At 42.0% G+C, this 19,164-nt stretch overlaps 1 protein-coding gene across 1 annotated transcript; it reads right to left on the bottom strand.

Moving 5' to 3' along the window:
* Positions 1-14,506: 14,506 nt before the first annotated feature.
* LOC109415452 (ran GTPase-activating protein) lies at positions 14,507-16,613 on the bottom strand. The gene is made up of 3 exons (XM_019689328.3): positions 16,377-16,613; positions 15,971-16,293; positions 14,507-15,906 (listed from the first exon to the last, which is right to left on the bottom strand). Exons 1-3 carry the CDS (start codon positions 16,483-16,485, stop codon positions 14,584-14,586), a joined length of 1,755 nt encoding a protein of 584 aa, XP_019544873.3. The 5' UTR covers positions 16,486-16,613; the 3' UTR covers positions 14,507-14,583.
* Positions 16,614-19,164: the final 2,551 nt, after the last annotated feature.

Below are 19,164 nucleotides of genomic sequence, written 5' to 3'. Positions count from 1 at the left end.
TTGCTTCCCATGGTTGAGTTTTTAGGGTTGACCAACGATTCAGACAAACTTACAAACAAATCCGTTTCTTCGGCTAAGTCGCTCTCTGAACCACTTGGAGAATTTACCCCCCTCGGCCCCTCCATTTGTCCATCCCCTCCAACAGGCTTCATAGGAGAAGAATGAGACGCTGGTGAAAAACTCTCCGCCGATGTGTCCATAGCATCTTCAACTTGGTCAGCCTCATCTACCCTAGCTATAGTCGATGTCCTCTTCACTGGTACGGATGGTATCGATCTGCTACTACATCGAGGTAGGCTGGGCTTCGACCGTGTTATGCCAGTTGTGTCGCTCTGCAAGATATTTTCGCGTGAGTCCTTTTTAATCTGATCCACATGACGTTTGATCCTCCGTCCCGTGATGCTCAATTGTACGCGGTAGTTGCGGTTCCCGAGTATCTCCTCGACAACTGCTGGCGTCCAAGCTTCCTTGTTTGGATTTGTGTAGTCTCTCGCCACAACCTTGTCACCCACATTGAACGTAACTTTCCTCGTACCACGGTAATGTTGCATCTGAACTTTCTGTTTTTGTAGCACATTTTCTTTCGCTGTTTGTTCCTCTTGTGTATCAGGCTTCCTACACGGGTTCATGATTTCCAAGGCGCTTCGAATGTCTCTTCCAAGCATCATTTGCGCCGGAGAAAGACCCGTAGAGCAATGAATTGCTTTTCTATACCCCATCAAGAAGTTTGCAATTATGCTATTGACACTCTTATCCTGTTCGTACAAGCATTTTAGAAGAGATGACTTGAAAGTTTTTACCATATTTTCTGCTTCGCCATTCGTTGCAGGATGTCCCGGACTTGTTAACTTATGCTGAATTCCGTTGGCTGTCAAGAACTTTTGAACCTCTCCTGAAAGAAACTGCGAACCATTATCGCTAACCAATTCATCAATTCCGAACCTAGATATGCACTCCGTCAGCTTCTCTAGAACGAACTGAGCCGTACAAGACTTTGTAGCATAGACCTCAACCCACTTTGAAAGAGCGTCGATGATGATCAAAAAATATGAACCCTTGACTGGACCTGCGAAATCAACATGAATCCTGCTCCACACCTTGCTTGGTGGCTTCCATGGAATTAACTCCGATTTTGATGGTGAAGAGCTTTGAAGAAGACAGGGCGAACAATTTTGGGAAAACCTTTCAATATCTTGATCGATGTTCGGCCACCACACACAAGAACGTGCCACACTTTTGCTTTTCACTATGCCAAGATGAGACTGATGAAGTTTCTTCAGCACCTGATTCCTCAGTTTGACTGGAACTACAACCCTGCATCCACGCATAACAACACCCTTTTCGAGCGAGAATTCATTCATAAACCTCAAATACGGATTTCCTTCCAATAACTGATCACTTGTCGTTCCCCTTAGTACCTCTATGACTTGGCTGAGCTGCGCATCTTTACCAGATTCGTCGGCCAAAATCGAAACGTCGACCAGTCCACATTCATCAGTGTTGATAAAATTCAAATAAGAATCTTCTTCTTTCCATATTTTCCAGGATTCTACCGGGAAGCGAGACGAAAAATCAGCGATATTCGATTGAGATCGAACATGTCCAATATCGTAGCTGAATCCTGAGAGAAAGTGAGCCCATCTTTGCATACGACTAGCGGCTATCGTTGGGATTCCTTTCTTCGGGCTAAAGATACTCAATAAAGGCTTATGATCAGTTCTTATGCAAAAATGGTTTCCGGCCAGATATTGGTAGAACTTGTTAACACCATACACTATTGCCAGAGCTTCTCGATCAATGACGCTATAGTTTACTTCCGATGGGTGCAAAATCCGAGAGGCGAAAGCTACAGCCCTTTCCACATTCCCTTCCTTTTGACTCAACACTGCCGATATCCCTTTGTTCGAAGCATCGCATGTTAGAATAATCTCCGCCGTAGGATTGAAATGCGCCAAAGTGACATCTTTGCAAATCTCACTTTTGATTTTTTGAAACGCCGATCTACATTCATCGCTCCATTCAAACTTCACTCCCTTGCGTAGTAGATATGGCACACATTTCTTTAAAATCATCGTCTAACTCGAATTGATTGTACGCCTTCGACAAATCCAATTTGGAAAACCTCCGGCCACCGTTCAATTTTGAGAAAATCTCTTCTGCTGTGGGCAATGGATGTTTTACGTCCTGCAAATAGCTGTTCAAGGTCACTTTATGGTCCCCACACAACCTGATACTCGAGTCTGGTTTCACAACTGGTACCAACGGCGTACCCCATTCGCTGCTATCGCACTTGGTAATTATGCCCTCCCTTTCCATCTTGTCCAGCTCACCAGCTACTTGATCGCGAAACTTGAAGGGAACCTGCCTGGGCTTCTTAAATGTTGGTTGAGCATCGGGAGTCAGTTGCAAATTGATTTTTCCGTACGCGTAACACCCCAATTCGTTAGAGAACAAATTTTCATGTTTTTGTAGAATACGCGCCAACTCAGCTTCGTGCCCATGAACTGCAACATTATTTACGACTGTCAACTGCATGTTGAAAGCTTTCATGAAATTCTTGCCAAGTAATGGAGGTCCCCGCCCATTCACCACCGCAAACAAAATTTGCTTCGTCTTTTCACTATATGTCAGAGGTAGAAACACAACCCCTGCAACTTGCATTTTGTCCCCAGAATACAATTGTAACTGCAAACCCGATTTTTCCAAAGGCCATTTATTCAATTTCTGCCTATAGAACTCTTCAGAAATCACACAAAGTCCCGCCCCCGAATCAAGTTCCATCATGAATGTGTCTGTCCCTATCATAACCTCGATTTTGAACCAGTCCTTTGCCCTATCTTTTTCTGACAAATTGTACAAATTAGCAGTACCACACTTACTTATGTAATTTTGATGAAGATTGACTTGGTCCGTTTCGTTATTCCTGTTGTCGCCGTCCTGTGGAGTCGCCTGCGGAGTCGCCTGATGCTCCGCAGACAGGTAGAAATTTCGCTGGTACTCACAAGCCGCTTGGAGATGGCCCTTCTTGTTGCACTTTTTGCATACATATTCCTTGAACCGGCAGTCTCGTCGATAATGACCGGCCCTTCCACATGCCAAACACTTTCCTCTCGAGTAATCCAGCCGTTGTTCCGATTTCCCACTGCTGTTAGCCTTCGTGTTTACCTGTTTCTTGTCCTTGACGAACATCAGTTGAATCGCCGTATCGTCCGACTCATACTTCAGCGCCAACTCCTGGGCTTTCTCCAATGTCAGTTTCTCATCCTCCTCACAAACCCTGTCGTACGCCTTACCATCCAATCCGTCCACGAATTTGTTTATAAGGTTGTGCGTAAGCGCATCGCCAAATCTGCAGTTCGCCGCTAGGTTTTTAATCCGCACTATCCATTGATTGACTGTCTCGTGACCATTTTCGTGCCGCTTTGCTCGAAAAAACAGTCTTCGCTCCTTGTGGATCACGACCGGGGGAGTAAAATGCGTCGTCAGCATCTTACACAAATCGGCAAAACTTTTGTCTTTTGGCTGATCCGGTGTACATAAGTCCCTCAAGAGCTTGTAGGTTTTTGAGCTCAGATGATTAATCAAAACCGCCTTCTTCATGTCGTCTGTGACCTTGGACGTCACGAAAAACTGTTCCAGCTGCTCTCGATACAGTTGCCATTCTTCCACCTCCGCATCGAAGGTGCGAAACGCTGCAGTGGCCGCCATCTTTGCACTTCCCCGGAAAATCGATCCCGTTTTCTGCGGTCCTTTTAACTACTCTGTTTTCCTTATTTTCCGCAACCACGACGTCACCAACTCGCGTTACATACTCGTCGCCATTGTGATGTTTACGGAAATAATTTAATTAAACGTGATTTCGAATGATTACAACTTTATTAGAATTTAGGATTACGCTGTTATTCTCGCGCCCGTCCGTTCAAGTAATGACGCGCTCTTCTCTCTGTTTGACATTCGTGTTCTTTCGTGTGGTTTTTCGTACTGCTGATCGACAGACCTGTTCATACACTCAACCAAATCTCACAATTATGATTTGCCGTTAGTCGATATTCAAGGTTTCAAGTCCTTTGGAGCGCTCCCAGGGGGATGAACAACTGACGAAAAACTGTAAGTGCCGGGGCTGGGATCGAACCCATGACCATCCACTTATGTAACTTTAATTGATTTGATTGATTTAGCTATATTATAGAGACTTTCAGTCCTTGGCTGGTTCGCCTCTCCCTAATGTAACTTTATTTACATGATAAAATATTCATTACAAAGACGACACGTTACTACACGCAGTTACCACATTACTTCTAATCTAAAATCTGCGGTTGTGTATCGACCGAACGCATAACGAAATGCTACCAGCAAGCAAGTAGAACGGCGAGAGCATGAGAGACTATCCAGTGGTTCTCAACATCAATAATAGGCTCGGAGTTCAGTCGATACCAAGGTATCTGAGTGACACATGTTACTGATATAACTTGCGTACCTACTTCATAGCAAAAGGGTATGGAGAAGGAGACATCGTGCGTCATTTAAACCAATGTCGAGGTTCTGCTGAATTGTTTCTGTATAATACTGGTTGGTATTTCGCCATTATACTCATTGGCGTATCTAGGATTTTTTCCTAGGGGGTGCCTGGGGGGTGCCAGTTTCAGTGGCTTCCAGGTTGTTTTGCTTTTTTTTGCAAAAAGAAATATCGATCCACCTTCAATTTCTTAGTACATTGATATACTACGTCATGGGACAAATAAGCCCGAAAATTAAAACGCACTGGCTTAATTTCCCCAACAGGGGAGGAAAAAAAACGCACCATATTTTAAAGAACAGTTTTTTTTTTGTTTTTGAAAAATCCGAACCGTTGTACTGACTTAACACTCTCGCCGCCATGTGAGGTTTGAGTACTTGATAACTTGATTACCTATAATACATGGAATTTGTATTTTCAGTTTGGACTTTACAATCATCACAACCCTTTTGTGAATTGAATATATTGATTGAGAATACATTTTCAGAGCAATTATTAGAAGTGTAAATCTCGGAAACTATCAAATATCCACAAATTTGCGTTTAACTTGTATTCATCGTGACATCTTCTTTGTTTTATTGCATGATAAAATAGTTTTCAAGAACAATTGTAAGAATTTTATTCTCCCATGTTGTGGAAATTAAGCCACTGCGTCCAATAAGCTGAACTTTTGTGGCATTGAACTTGTAAAATCAGAATACATATTGACCGTAACATTAATAGCGAATTTCAATTTTTCTCTTCAGGATTCTGATTCTATGCTATAATATAATAAAGAAATTTGTGTCTTCGGCAAAACATTGTTTCGGTAATGCCTCAGGCAATACTCCCGGCAATTTATTTGGAAATTGTTTTGCAATTTATTTGAATTAAGACTTCTTTTAGAAATCTCTCAGTAATTCCTTTGAATTTGGCAAATTTCTTCGGCAATTTCTTTAAGAATTTATTTGTTTATATGTCTGGAATTTGATACTGAACACCTTTTACGCATCCTTTGAACATTTCATCGGAAATTACTATGGAAATTTCTTTGGCAATTCCACTAGCAGTTTATTTGTTTTTTTTTACTTCATTAGCAAATCCTTTGAAATGTTTTCTTGGGAGTTTCTTCGCCAATTTTTTAGTAGTCTTATAAGCGATGTTTTGTTAATGTGAACAATTCTATTGATAATTGCTTTTTAAAATTCTCTAATTTCTCTTCAGTCAATTCCTTTGGGAATTCTTTTAGCGATGCCTTTGGTGATTCATTCGACATTGACTCTGGGAACATCCTCACATTTTTTTTTTTAATGTATTCGGCAAGTCATTCTACTTTTTTTCGATTTTCGTCGATTTTTTGGATTTCCATTATCCATGCTATGAGGTATTTCTTCACCAATTATTTTGAAAACTCTTTCGGAAGTTCTTTAATAAATCGCTTCTATAATTAAAATAGAAATTCTTTAGACAATTTCTTCTAGATTTATTCAGTAATTATGTAAGGAATTTCTGCAGTAGATGATTTTGGAACACCTTGGGCATTTCCGATGTTACTTGCATTGAACATTTACTTGTGAATTTTATCAACAAATCCTTTGGAAATCTTGAAAACTTTTATAATTACTTTAGGAACTTCTTCGGTAAGTCCTTTGGAAATTGATTCGACAATTTTCTTAGAGATTTCCTTCGGGAATTTCTTTGAAAAAAATCTTTGGCGGTTCTTTAAAAATTCTGTCACTGCAATCACTTTTGAAATTCTTTCTAAATTTTCTTCGGAAAAGTCTATGGGAATTTCTTCAAAATTTGTTTGTGGAATTTTTTTACAATATATTTTGGAAATTTATTTTGAGATTAGGTTCGGCCAATTTCTTTAAAAAGTCTTACTATTTTCATCAGGAATTCCTCTGGTAGTTTTTTTTTAATATTTTTTTCGCAACTACTTTAAAAGCTCCAAGATAATTTTGATGGAATTTTTTCTGGCAACTTCTTTGGGAATTTGTTAGGAATTTTAAGTAAGTCCAGTTGAGAATTTCTGAATTTCCAGTTCAGCAAGTTTTGGAAGCAATAAATTTAAATACAATTGAATTATAGAGAATTCCAAAAGTAATCACGATAAAATTGCCTGAAAAAATTGCAAAATAACTGAAAAAGAAATTGCTAAAATAATTACGGAGGAATAGCCATTGAAATATAGAAAAAAAAATCCAAAGGAATTGTAGATTGCATTCCCAAGAAACGTAACAAGCTGAACATCAGTTTCTTAAACTAAAGTTTGCTTATGAGTGGGGTTTTCCTCTCCTATGAAGCTTAAATGTTTGTTGGGTTCCAATAAAACTACCGTAGAAATTTTCAAAAATAAAAAAAACACCATGCCGAAGGAACCCTCAAAGAAATGGCCATACAGCGGTTTAGCAAATACGGAGCCGTTTGTTCTCGAATCCCACCAGAACGTGAACACAAATTCATCTCTCATTTTGTCAATTAGCAACATTCTGTGCCTTCTAATTAACTACAAGTTTTTTCCGTACATTCCTATAAAATTTCACTAGAGATTTCTCTAGTCTCCTAGAATTTCTCTGGAAATTCCAACTATTCCCTAAATTCGTTTAGGGATTCCTCTAGAGATTTCTATTGGGATTCCTTGAGCTGGTATTCCTTGAAGAAGGGCAAGATTAGTTCCAGGTGTAATACCATGATTAATTTCTAGAATAATCCATGAATTCCTGGATGAGCCTTTAGAATCGCTTATGGACATCTAAGAGGAGTTCCTGGAGAAGTCCAATAAGAAATTTTTGGAGAAATCCTAGATTTCTTTAAAGATTTCTAGGAGGATACACCGAAGGTACTTCTGCAAGACTCCTAGGAAGATTGTCTTGAATAATCCCAGCAAATTTTTGAAGGAATCCCTGGAAAAATCTTAGTAGAATCCGTAGAAGAATTCTGGGAGGTATTACAGTAAGAATGACTGGAGGAGTTCTAGGAGGAATTGCTGGAAGAACCACAGCAGGAATAGCTTGAGAAATCCAGCTGAAATTTCTGGATGAAGGCCAAGAGGGGTTCCTGTAGGAATCCCATGGGAAATTTATGAGAGAATCCGTGGACAAAATATCTTGGATAAACAATATTGGAGGAATCACCGGAGAGTTTCTGAAGAAATCACAGGAAAAATTCCAGGAGGTATTCTTAGAAGTATTCTGGGATGTATCACTGTAGAAACCTCAGCTGAAATCCTAGAAGAAATTTCTAGAGAAACCCCATCAGGAATGCCGGGATGAATCCAAAGAAAAAATCCTTGGAATACCCAAAGAAGTCCCTGCAAGAACCGGTAGAGGTATTCTGGAAGAATCTATAGAGAAGGCCATGAAGGAATCGCAGGAGGATTTTCTGAAAGAATCTCAGGAAGAATTCCAGCCATAATGCTGGGATAAATTCGTATAGGAATTACTAGGAAGAATTTCTGGAGGAATTGATGGAAGAATCACTTGAGGAGTTGTTTTAGGTATTCTTGGAGGAAAGCCAAAAAGGTTTCTGCAGGAATTCTCTGAGGATTTCCTGGAGAAATCTTTGGATAAAATCTCTGGAGGAATTCCTAGATAAGTCCTTGGAAAAATTCCTGGTGGAGAAACCAAAGGAATTTCTGCAAGAATTCCCGGAAGATTGCCTGAAAAGGTCTCAGAAAAAAAAGCCAGGAGAAAGCTCTAGAAGAATTCGTAGCATAATTTCGGAAGTACCACAGTTGGACTTTCTGAAGGAAGAACAGCAGGAAGAACCGCATGGTTTGCTAGAGCAGTCACAGCTGGAATATCTGGAGGAATTCTTAGAATTCCTGGAGCTATCATAGAAGTAATTTCTTGAGAAATCCTAGAATCAGCAATGCCAGGGGTATCTTAAGAGAAGTTCCACTAACAAATGCTAGGAGGAATACCTACAGTTCTCCTTGAAGGAATCGGTAGAAGTATACTGGAGGAATTCCTGATGGAATCGCAGGAGGAATTTCTGGAGGAATCTCAGGAAGATTTCTCGATAGTATTGCAGCAAGTAAGTATACCAGGAGAAAACCCCATGGAAAACCCTAGAAGTATTTCTGAAGGAGTCCTAATGGGAATTGCTTGAAGAATTCCAGCTGAAATTCATGGAGGAAGGTCAATAGAAATTCTTGGGGAAATCCCCTGTGGAATTTCTGGAAGAACCTCTGTAGAAAGTCTTGGATATATCCTTGAAGAAATGTATAAAAGAATCAATGAAGGGATTTTATAGAAAAATCTCAGGGAGATCTTCCTGAAGAATTTCCGGAAGAACTTTCCTAGTAGAATTCCAGAAGGTACCACAATGAGAATTCGTAGAGGAGGAGTGATATGGCTGGAAGAATCGCAGCAGGAGTTGCTTGAGAAATCCTAGTCACAATTCCCGGAGAAAGGCCAATATAAACGCCTGAAGGAATTCTGTTGCAGAAGATTCGGATTCTCCGAAGCAAACCCGATTTTTGACTCGAAAGTCTGCTCGAAGCTGTGAATTATATTTCGGTTAATTTGCATGTCGATTAGTAGCACTTAATAACTTACATTTAGTCTCCGCATAATATAACATTCAGCAACAAATATATCTCCGATACAATGGAATAGTAATACCTAATTTTAAGAACAAATTTAGTTTAAGTATTGATATTTTAGGTATAAAGAGAAAAAGATCCTTACGTTTAATATAGAAGTAGAATTTATCTTTACACTGTCTAGCATGTGCGCGATTGCAATTACAGTTGACGAATGGATAGTGCAAAACAATGGTATAACTATATTGCACGTTGTCAGTGCCGGATTTAGGGAGGGGCCAGGGGGGCCAGGGCCCGGGCCCCCACATTTTAGGGGCCCCCACAAAATTTCACTACACGAAAAAAAAGTGAAACAAGATAAAAGAAGCAGTGCAATAAACTTCTCTCGATTCGATTTTTCTCATAAGAGCTCCACATTACTGTCTACTTGCAAGATGTTCGTGATATGTTGTGATTTTTTTGAGAAAGACTGCAACTACTTGTCCAGCTATTATGAAATCTATTGTTTTCCTCCAAAACTAATTAATTTTTATTTTATTTGCGCAATTTCTCAAGATAAATTACCGGAAATCCTAAAGAAAACATTCGACTAAATTCTGGAGGAACTCCAAAACTCTATGGAATGAAGTGTCAAAATGCTCCTTCTGAATATGTGTGTTTTTTTTCTTTATTTTTTTTTGAAATATTTTGAAAAATTTTCCAGTCCTCAGAAGAATTATAGGATTTTTTTAAAATTTGGAAGTAGGTATTTTTGGAACTCTTGAGTTTGATTTTACTTAAACAGACTACGACTTTCTCAAATCGGAGAACACCAGAAGTGTTGAAACATAATTAAGAGGATATCTAGTATGCCTTTAGAGCAGATTATTCTGAAGAGTTTCAGTCCGAATTTCTTTCACTGAAATAAGGAATCCATTATTTATTGAGAACTTCGAACATAGATTTATTGAGAACTTGTGGAGAAATTGACTAAACATTTGTCTGGGTTTTCCGCTGAAGATTTTCATGCAATTTAATAACAAATTCTATTATAAATGAAATTAAAAATTTTATCGGAAACTTATCATGGATTTCCACTAAAGTTTCTTCAACATTTCCTTTCAGATTTTCCTTTCTGATTTCAGAGTTTTGTGGAAAAATATTTTGGATGGTCGCTGGAGCTCCTGGCAGCCGCGTTAGAAGAAGTTTTTATTAAGCGTTCATTCTTTATAGGCATCGACTATCACCAGAGATTGCTGCAGGGATCCCCTAGAAATTCTCTTGGGATTTTGAAAAATGACAGCAAAATTAGCTGGAATGTGCTACAATGTTTAGTAGAAACTTCTCAAAAAAGTCAGTTCGAATTATTTTTGCAGTTTCTTTACGAACTTTCTTCATGAATTTCTACAAAATCTGAGGTTTAATGCCGTGAGCACACTTTCGAAAGTTATTTCTTTTACGTTACATAAATTTCTTTTATCATTGTTACAACGCTTGAATTTAAAATCTGTTATGAATAAATTCAGTGGACATCAAAATTTTACACAACTCTGCTTATTGCTCTAAATTCAAATTCTTCGACAACGGCATTATTACCTGTATTAATACATTTTTGCAAGAATGATTAGTATTTTTAGATTTTTTTTTCCATGTCATTTGGGCAAAAATAAATGTCTATATAAAGGGCCCCCACATCACTCTGGCCCCGAGCCTCCACATTTGTTAATCCGGCCCTGCACGTTGTGCGGGTATTGGTATTCAAGTTCAAGTACAGTGAAGCTGTTTGTAATCTAACGATGGACAAACGGTTGAGGGTTATTTATTCCTAACAAATTCCATGACAAATTTTTGGAAAAATCTCTGAAAGAATTCGTGGAAATATCACCGGAGGAACTTCTAAAAGGATCTCAGGAAGATTGCTTGAATAATTCCACCAGAAATTCCTGTAGAAAATTCCAATAGAAATTTTTAGAGGAATCCCTAGAAGAATTCCGAGAAAAATCATAGTAAGAATTTCCAAAGAAATCCTAGCAGAATTTGCTGGATCAAACTCTGCAGAAATTTCTAGTAAGTACAACCCCATCATACCTGCCTCGAATATCCTAAGGGAAGTTTATTGAAGCAATATCGAAAGGAATCCAAAAAGGAAGCCTAGAGGAATGACTGTATGAATAGATAGAGGTATTTCTGGAGGAATCTGTGTAGAATCTATTGATTGTTCCTACCAATATCCAAAACGTACAACAGTTATATAAGTAATTCCGGGTGTGCTTAAGTTTTGTTTACATGTGTCATTACTAAATATTAGAATAATTGTGTGAAGTTTTAAATTTAAGGTTTTTAAAAAACATACTGCTTTTTACTAAAATTTTAAAATTTTAGGAAAAATTCTAGGGGGTGCCGAATATGTTCTAGGGGGAGCCAGGCACCCCTGGAACCCCCCCTAGCTACGCCAATGATTATACTATGTTCGTAGCTGTAGTATATTGCTGCAAAGTGAAGTAAATATTCAAGTATGTATGTAATGCATACGGGCTGCAAAACGGTGAGTCGATAAGGAGAGCGTCCAACATAGCTCTGGTCCTCACAAGTTCCTACCTCATGCTTCCACGGGTCAAACGATGACAAAGACCGCCAGCTAAGAGTTGTGTGCTTAGCTGGTAGTGCAGCCTGGGCACTGTAGTTTTTCTGACTTCAGTTAGATTGAGGAGGTACGTCCCGAGCGTCTGTTCACCAAGGAGGTGCGGCTCAAACAGCGTCTGTTCTGGCATTCAGCGGCTGAATATGAAACGCTGTATCGCGTCAGCTATACCTAAGGTGGCAGCCCCACCAACGCGATGTAGGCAGCGCGACCCCGGTAAGGTAGCCTGTCGAAGCCTTTCAACACTACGAAAAATGAAGTAAGAAATAGAATATGCGAACGATACTCTCGGAAACCGACCCGGCAACGAAATAAGGACTACAATTGGAAACTCGGTACCTGGAACGTCAGGACCTTAATGTTAGAACTTTTCGAGGTCCTAACATTCGAGCTCGGTTATCAACCGTGGAACCGGCGATCGATGCGTTTCAACATCCAGCGGTTTTCAGCAGACGGTACGGTAGCTGACTATCACCAGAAGCTGGACGAGCGGATAAGTGAGATCAACGAGAGCGATAATCTCAACACTCTGTGGGAGTCTATCCACGGAGCGATGAGTACAGCAGCGCGGGAGGTGATAGGTACTGCTCAAAGACGACCTAGAAACGGGTGGTTCGACGAGGAGTGCCAGAGAGTAACGGACGAGAAGAATGTTGCCAGAAGCCGGATGTTGGTGTCGGGGACCCGACAGAGCAGGGAGCGATATAGGGAAGCAAGAGTAGCCGAAAAACGAATCCACCGCAAAAAGAAAAAAAAGAGCACGAGGAAAATGTGATTGCTCAGGCGCAAGAGAGTATGCAACAGAATGATATGCGGAGATTATACGAAACTGTCAATGGCGTGCGGAGAAAAACAGCGCCTTCTCCCGTCATGTGCAACGACCGTAATGGAAACTTGCTGACAGACAAGACAATGGTGGTTACCAGGTGGAGAGAGCACTTCGAGGTATTGTTGAACGGTGGGAGTGGAAGAGCGACGGACAGAATTCGAATCGACGACGACGGACAAGCTGTGAAACCTCCAACACTAGACGAGGTCAAGACAGCCATTAGGGGACTGAAGAACAACAAGGCTGCTGGGAAGGACGAACTCCCGGCAGCTGTATCAACTCTTACACCGTATTATATTGAAGATCTGGGAGGAGGAAGAACTGCCTGCTAGTTGGTTGGATGGTCTCATTTGCCCTCTTTTCAAGAAAGGGCATCGACTGGAGTGCGCGAATTACAGAGGAATAACATTCCTCAATTCAGCGTACAAAAAATTTTGTCCGGAGTTCTGTTTCACAGGCTGAGGCCGATTGAGGAGTCCTTCGTCGGCGAATATCAGGCAGGATTTCGTGAGGGCCGATCAACGACGGACCAGATGTTCACCCTGCGGCAGATTCTCGATAAATTTCGAGAGTACAACTTGCAGAACCATAATCTGTTTATTGATTTCAAGGCGGCGTACGATTCAGTGAAGAGAAACGAGTTATGGCAGATTATGATCGAACATGGTTTTCCGGCGAAGCTGATTAGACTGATTCGTGCGACGCTTGACGGATCGAAATCAAGTGTACGGGTTGCGGATGAAATTTCGTCATCGTTCGTAACCTTTGACGGACTGAAGCAGGGCGATGCTCTTTCGAACTTACTGTTCAACATAGCACTAGAAGGAGCGATAAGGAGAGCTGGTGTGCACAGGAGCGGAACCATTGTCACGAAGTCGCATATGCTCCTGGGCTTCGCGGACGATATCGACATCATCGGAATCGACCGTCGGGCCGTGGAAGAGGCGTTCGTACCTTTTAAGAGGGAAACTGCGAGGAGTGGACTTACGATCAGCACCACAAAGACTAAGTACATGATTGCTGGTGTTCAACGTCGGTCCGGCCGTGGTAATGGTGACGAAGTGGTGCTAGGTGGGGAAAAGTTTGAAGTTGTGGATGAATTTGTTTATCTTGGTACTCTAGTGACGTGCGATAATGATGTTACCCGCGAGGTGAAAAAACGGATTGCGGCTGCAAATCGGGCCTTTTTCGGTCTGCGAAACCAGCTGAGTCCCCGCAGGCTGCAAACGAAGACAAAACTCGCATTGTACAAGTCTCTGATTCTCCCGGTCGCTTTATACGGTCATGAAACGTGGACGTTAAAAGAAGTTGATCGGAGAGCCTTTGGAGTCTTCGAACGTAAAGTGCTGCGAACAATACTCGGCGGTAAACTGGAAGACGGCATCTAGCGGCGTCGCATGAACTACGAATTGTACCAGGTATATAAAGAGATGGATATAGTGAAGCGAATACAACACGGCAGGCTGCGGTGGGCTGGACACGTAGCTCGTATGCCGGAGGAACGACAAGCTAAAATTATATTCAGCAGAGAACCAGGAAGGGGTCGTCGGCTTCGTGGGAGGCCGCGCACACGTTGGCTTTTTGCAGTTGAGGAGGACCTTGTAGAGTACGAGGTATTCGGAGTTCGTATGAATTAAGAATAACTAAAGTTTCGATAATATTCATGAACTCGCACTCCGTGTTTATTATTGTTCCTCTTCCTCTCATCCACCGAGCCTAACTGCCCCATCGTGTCTATGCCTACTATGATCTTTACAATCTCCATATCTATGCGTAGTGTTAGATCCTACAGACCTAAGGACTCTAAGCGTTCAGGGTGACTGGAAGCGATTGGCGTAGGACCGAGGCCAGTGGAGGCGGATACTTCATTCGGCGTAGACTGACCGCTACGAGTTGTAGCCCATCAAGTATCAAGTAAGTATGTAATGCATTCGAAGAATTTTTCAACGATAGAGTCCACCAAGCGGTCTGGCTTTTATTATTTTTTTGTTTTTTTTTTTTATTATTATCAGGTAGTTTAAATTATTATCGAAATAAAGTAAGTTAATGTTCATACACAATTAAACAATAGTTCGGATAGCATACCTCTTCTAGCCCCGGTGTTCCAGGAACACCTTGAAGTAACCCTGTTCCTCTTCGGGCACGATGTTCTTTCGGATGGCATTCTTCAGTGCGTGCCGGCAGCCCTGCGTGTTGTACGCGGGCCGGAAGGATCGATCTTCGCATTTTAGCAGACCCAACTGCACGAGCAGGAAATCCCTAAGACTCTTTAGCCGGTTGTTGGCCTTCGCGTACTCGTAGGCATCGGCGAAAAGGGCCTCGGAAACTTCCAGCGCTTCCTGGCTCTTTTCGGAGATTTCCGACAGTTTTAGGATAGTGAAAGCCAGATAAACCAGATAGTCTTCGTCCGGAAGGGACTTAAGATACCGTTTGAAGGCTTCCGATTTGTTTGGTTCTTCCAGGGAATTGAACATAGTCTCCGAGGGATAATGCGTCTGACAATAGGCTTCCACTGTGTTTGGGAGCGACTGGTCCAAGTCTATCGTTGAAGCATTGTTGTTTTCGGTCAGGATGTTGCGAATGGCTGGTGCAGCTGTCACGTTAGGACTTTGTAGGAATCCATCTTGGTCGGCTTGATCCGATTCTCCAGCCTCATCGCTTTCGTCCTCAGCTTCACTATCTTCGCATTCTTCATTCTCGTCATCCTCCTCTTCTTCTTCTTCAACATCCTCTTCGTCTTCATCATCTTCCTCTTCTCCTTCGGAATCATCTTCGTCCAGAGGACCAAGAGCCTCGAGCCGATCGTACTGAGTCAGAGTCTCTTTTAGCTGCTCCCGGCATTCGTACCCAAATTGATTTCCGTCCAGTATCAAAGTCTTGAGATTATCCTTGTTGTAGGTTGCATTAGCGATCGCGAAGCCGCCTTCCGGTCCAATTTCGTTGAATCCGAAGTTCAACACCTCTATGTCCGTATGGGCTTCCTGAAGAGCTTCCCCGAGTAGCATAGCTCCCTTGGTCTTCAGCAGACAATCCCCAAAGTTGATCTCCCGCAAGCACTGCAGATCGTAAAAAGCATCCGCTAAGGCCGCCGCCCCTTTCGGTCCGATCGTGTTATCGTTCAAGTTCAGCACCTTAAGGTTGGCGTTTTGTTTGAAAGCTTCCGACAAAGCCGTAATTCCCACGTGGTAGATTCCATTCTGAGGCATCTCGACATGCTCCAAAGTTTTGACCGTCTCGAACACATCCGCTAGAGCCTTGGCACCATCGTTTTCCAATCGGTTCCGCCCAGCAATGAACACCTTCAGGGACAACGGCTTCCCGAGGTCGGAACTGGCCGAATGACAACGCAACAACGCCTTGGACAGCATTTTTCCACCACCTATGCCCAAACCGCAGTTGTTCAATTTCAGTTCCTGTAGAAAGGTTTTACTTGTTTATAAGACAATTATGCCAAACCGGGAAAACCCTGTTACTCACCTGCAGCGTATAACAGGTCGGACTCTGCAGCAAATCGACCAGACCCGTCATCCCGTTCGGTCCCAGCGCATTGTCCGAGCAGTCCAGCACCGTCAACTGTGCCCCAGCAACGATCATGCCTTCGCCCATCGCTTTCAGCGCCAGCGGAATTTCCGTCTTCATTCGCCCGGTGAACAAATCCTTCCACAGGGCCTCCTTCAGCTCCGGGTGCTTTTCCAGCGCTTTGGCGATCCCCTTGGCGGCTTCCACGCCCAGGGTGTTGCCCTCCAGGTTGAGAAAGTGCAATCCGGTGCAGGCATCGATGGCATCAATCAGTTCCTTGGCTGCGGTGCCAAAACAAGGACAACGGAATTACAACATTTTGACAGCTGCACCCGGCAGGTGCTGAATGGTGTCGCGCACTTACCTCCGGCTTCGGTTTCCCATTTGAGCGCCTTTCCCAGGAAACTAACGCCCGTTTTGACCGGCGCTTCATCGAGGGCGCTAGTGATCGTGGCCAAGTTGAAGCTGGACATGGTTGCGGCAGGTTATCCCCGGAGTATTCACTTGAAAATAGTTGAAAATCGGCACCGTTCGTCGCTTGTGCTAAAGCTTGCTTCGTTCTCGCGCACTGTTTGCGGCAGAGGTTATGTTTTTTTTATGTTTTCTGTTTTGGGCACAAAATAACCGCAGCATAAAATGAGCACTCGGCATACAAATACACGTTTGTTGGAAGTTAGTCAAAAATTGAAAATATTCTTGCACTTCAAGAATTAAACACAAACTTACACTGAAAGGATTTTCCGTATACCTATTATGTGTGAAACTCAGGGGACCCGCATGCGGCAAGGTAGGCCTACTGCTCATCTTTTGCGAGTGTGTTATTATGTCTCTCAAGAAAAATCAGAATATGGCGATTATCTGCCTCTGGCTTCTGATATTAGCGCGACAGTCACTAATCATAACAGCGTCACCAGATTTAAAAGTATATAATTCCACTATATGGGGTTTGACAGCAAGAACACTCATTCCACTGAGCTACTCTTGCCGTTCGTCACAAATACATTCAAAAACATCTGTCACTTCGCGAAACCCACGTGCTTTTGTTTTTGGCGGGAACACTTTTTCTTTTGTTTTGCCTTGCGACTGTCATGCGGCGGTATGCCTTGCGAGCGTACGACCGCCGCAGGACTCTAATAAAAGATAAGCGCGACAATAGTGTGACTGGCAACGCAACCAGAAGCCTAGTCGAATCCTGCTTGGAAATCGGTTTGTTTTGTCGATGGGGGTGGCCCGCGAAATCGCATTGTGTTGTTTGGGAAGGCCCGCTCGATGCATGTTAGGTAGGCGTAGTTTGTTCGAGTTTGACGTGCCTGCACCCTCCCTGGTGAAACTACATAATTTTTTGCAATTTGTCTTGATAAATAAATAAATCATATGTATGCGAAACATAACAGTTATGAAGCCTTTCCGACATAAATACCATATTGAGAACCAAATGACATTTATAGCTCACATTAATAATATTTATGTGTGAAAATTATAATATTTATATACGTAGCCCAAATCATTATTATGCATCAGGATCTCTTAAAAATTATGTTTCGAACTTATAATATTTAATACTGATATTATTTGTATCAATCGCTCTTGTTATCATTTTATCATTTTATCATTTTATTGCATTTTATAGAAAGTAAATTTACGTCGTGTTAATTTTAGTATTTTATTGTTAAATCCAATTATGAAGCATTCAACTAGTAATACCAACAATCAATATGATGCTGGCATTTCGCCCGTGGTTCCAGTTTCATCAAATTTCAACGACCCCAATCCCCCAGTACATCATTTTTTAATGGACAGTAGGAGGCGGCGCTTTTACGATTTTCGCTGTCAACCGTATGTTTACTTTGATAAAATTTTCACCCGTCCTTGTCCCCATTCAAATCAATCGAGGCAAAGTCAACAACAATCAACTGGCAAACAGTTTGTCGTTGGTTGCGCTTCAAATCACGGCCCACGAAAACGAGGAAGTGAAAGATTTGGACGTTATGGCCCCTTCGGTGGATCCGTTTGTCTGTGTGGCAACAATGAATCGGCTCGCGATCTCTTCGGAACTAACGAGGCCGCCTGGATGGTTCCGATGGGTTCCGGAACAGTACTGCAGCAATCGGTTCTATAGTCACTTGCCCATGTGAATGATTCCTCAAATGCATTAATTACGAAAAGTTTAAAGCAGTCTTGCTTTTGTGCAAGGGGTTGGAAACTCTGACACCCTTGAATGTGTTGCAGTGTGCTGATCGGGTGATTTTGGGTGTTTTTGGGTGTTTCTCGGTGCTTTGACGTTTTTGGCAATTAATGTGATAGACGTCACATTTTTTTCCAAATTACTGGCAACACTTATGAAATTATTTCTTCGTTGTTTGTTTTGATGTTGATTTACCCAATCACCGCCGGTTGTTTGGAAATCTAAACGGTCGGAACCAGGTCGGATCGATCTTACATCTTGCCGGATGTTGCGGTATTCCGGTTCCGGTAAGATAGAAAAGCTGTTAATTTCATAAAGTAAGTATAACATCTGATATTTTTCAACAATTTTTATTTCAGGATTCGGAAGCAGTCGATCAGATGATTGAATCGGTAAATAACTCCTTCGAAAGCAAGTGCGTGCATTGCCCAGTTCGGGAGAATGCGTCACCAAAAGTTCAAAAGCAAGCGAAACGCTCAAGGAAACCACGCCGAAAAAGCAAATTTGAATTGTGAAGGAGAATTCCTATTGATGGTTCCCAGCATTATCAGATCTGCGAAGAAAATATGAACTGATGGTTGGCGGGTATGTCAATATCGATTCTGGGAACTTCGAAGCCAACGGCAGACGGCAAAAGCAAGTTGAACTTGTCCCATCTGATTTAAGGTTTATCTCGTCGAAGCCCATTCCCGCAAAACAAGAGGAGGAGACACAAGGGGAGACATCGATGGGGTCAAAAACGTGGAGTCGAAGAGATCCAACAAGGACAAGAGCATGAAATTTTCAGTGTGATGAGGCGAAAGCGAACGCTGGTCCAGTCACTCAAGAAGAAATCGGCGAGAAAGTGGAAGTGGACACCAGTCGGGTGCCTCTAACTGAAATTCATGCGGAAATTGATCGGTAGAGGAAGACGAAGATAGCGAAAAGAATAATAAAAGAAGGTAAATCTTCCGATAGGAGGTTTCTA

This window comes from Aedes albopictus, chromosome 2, assembly GCF_035046485.1.
Source record: "Aedes albopictus strain Foshan chromosome 2, AalbF5, whole genome shotgun sequence".
Classification (NCBI taxonomy): domain Eukaryota; kingdom Metazoa; phylum Arthropoda; class Insecta; order Diptera; family Culicidae; genus Aedes; species Aedes albopictus.
This window is presented reverse-complemented; position numbering and strand designations above follow the sequence as displayed.

Excerpts from the sequence above, each read along its gene's own strand:
- LOC109415452 (XM_019689328.3), bottom strand. The coding sequence starts at position 16,485 with ATGTCCAGCTTCAACTTGGCCACGATCACTAGCGCCCTCGATGAAGCG. Across the intron at positions 16,294-16,376 it reads ATGGGAAACCGAAGCCGGAG|CCAAGGAACTGATTGATGCC; the intron begins GTAAGTGCGCGA and ends TTGGCACCGCAG. Across the intron at positions 15,907-15,970 it reads CGACCTGTTATACGCTGCAG|GAACTGAAATTGAACAACTG; the intron begins GTGAGTAACAGG and ends ACCTTTCTACAG.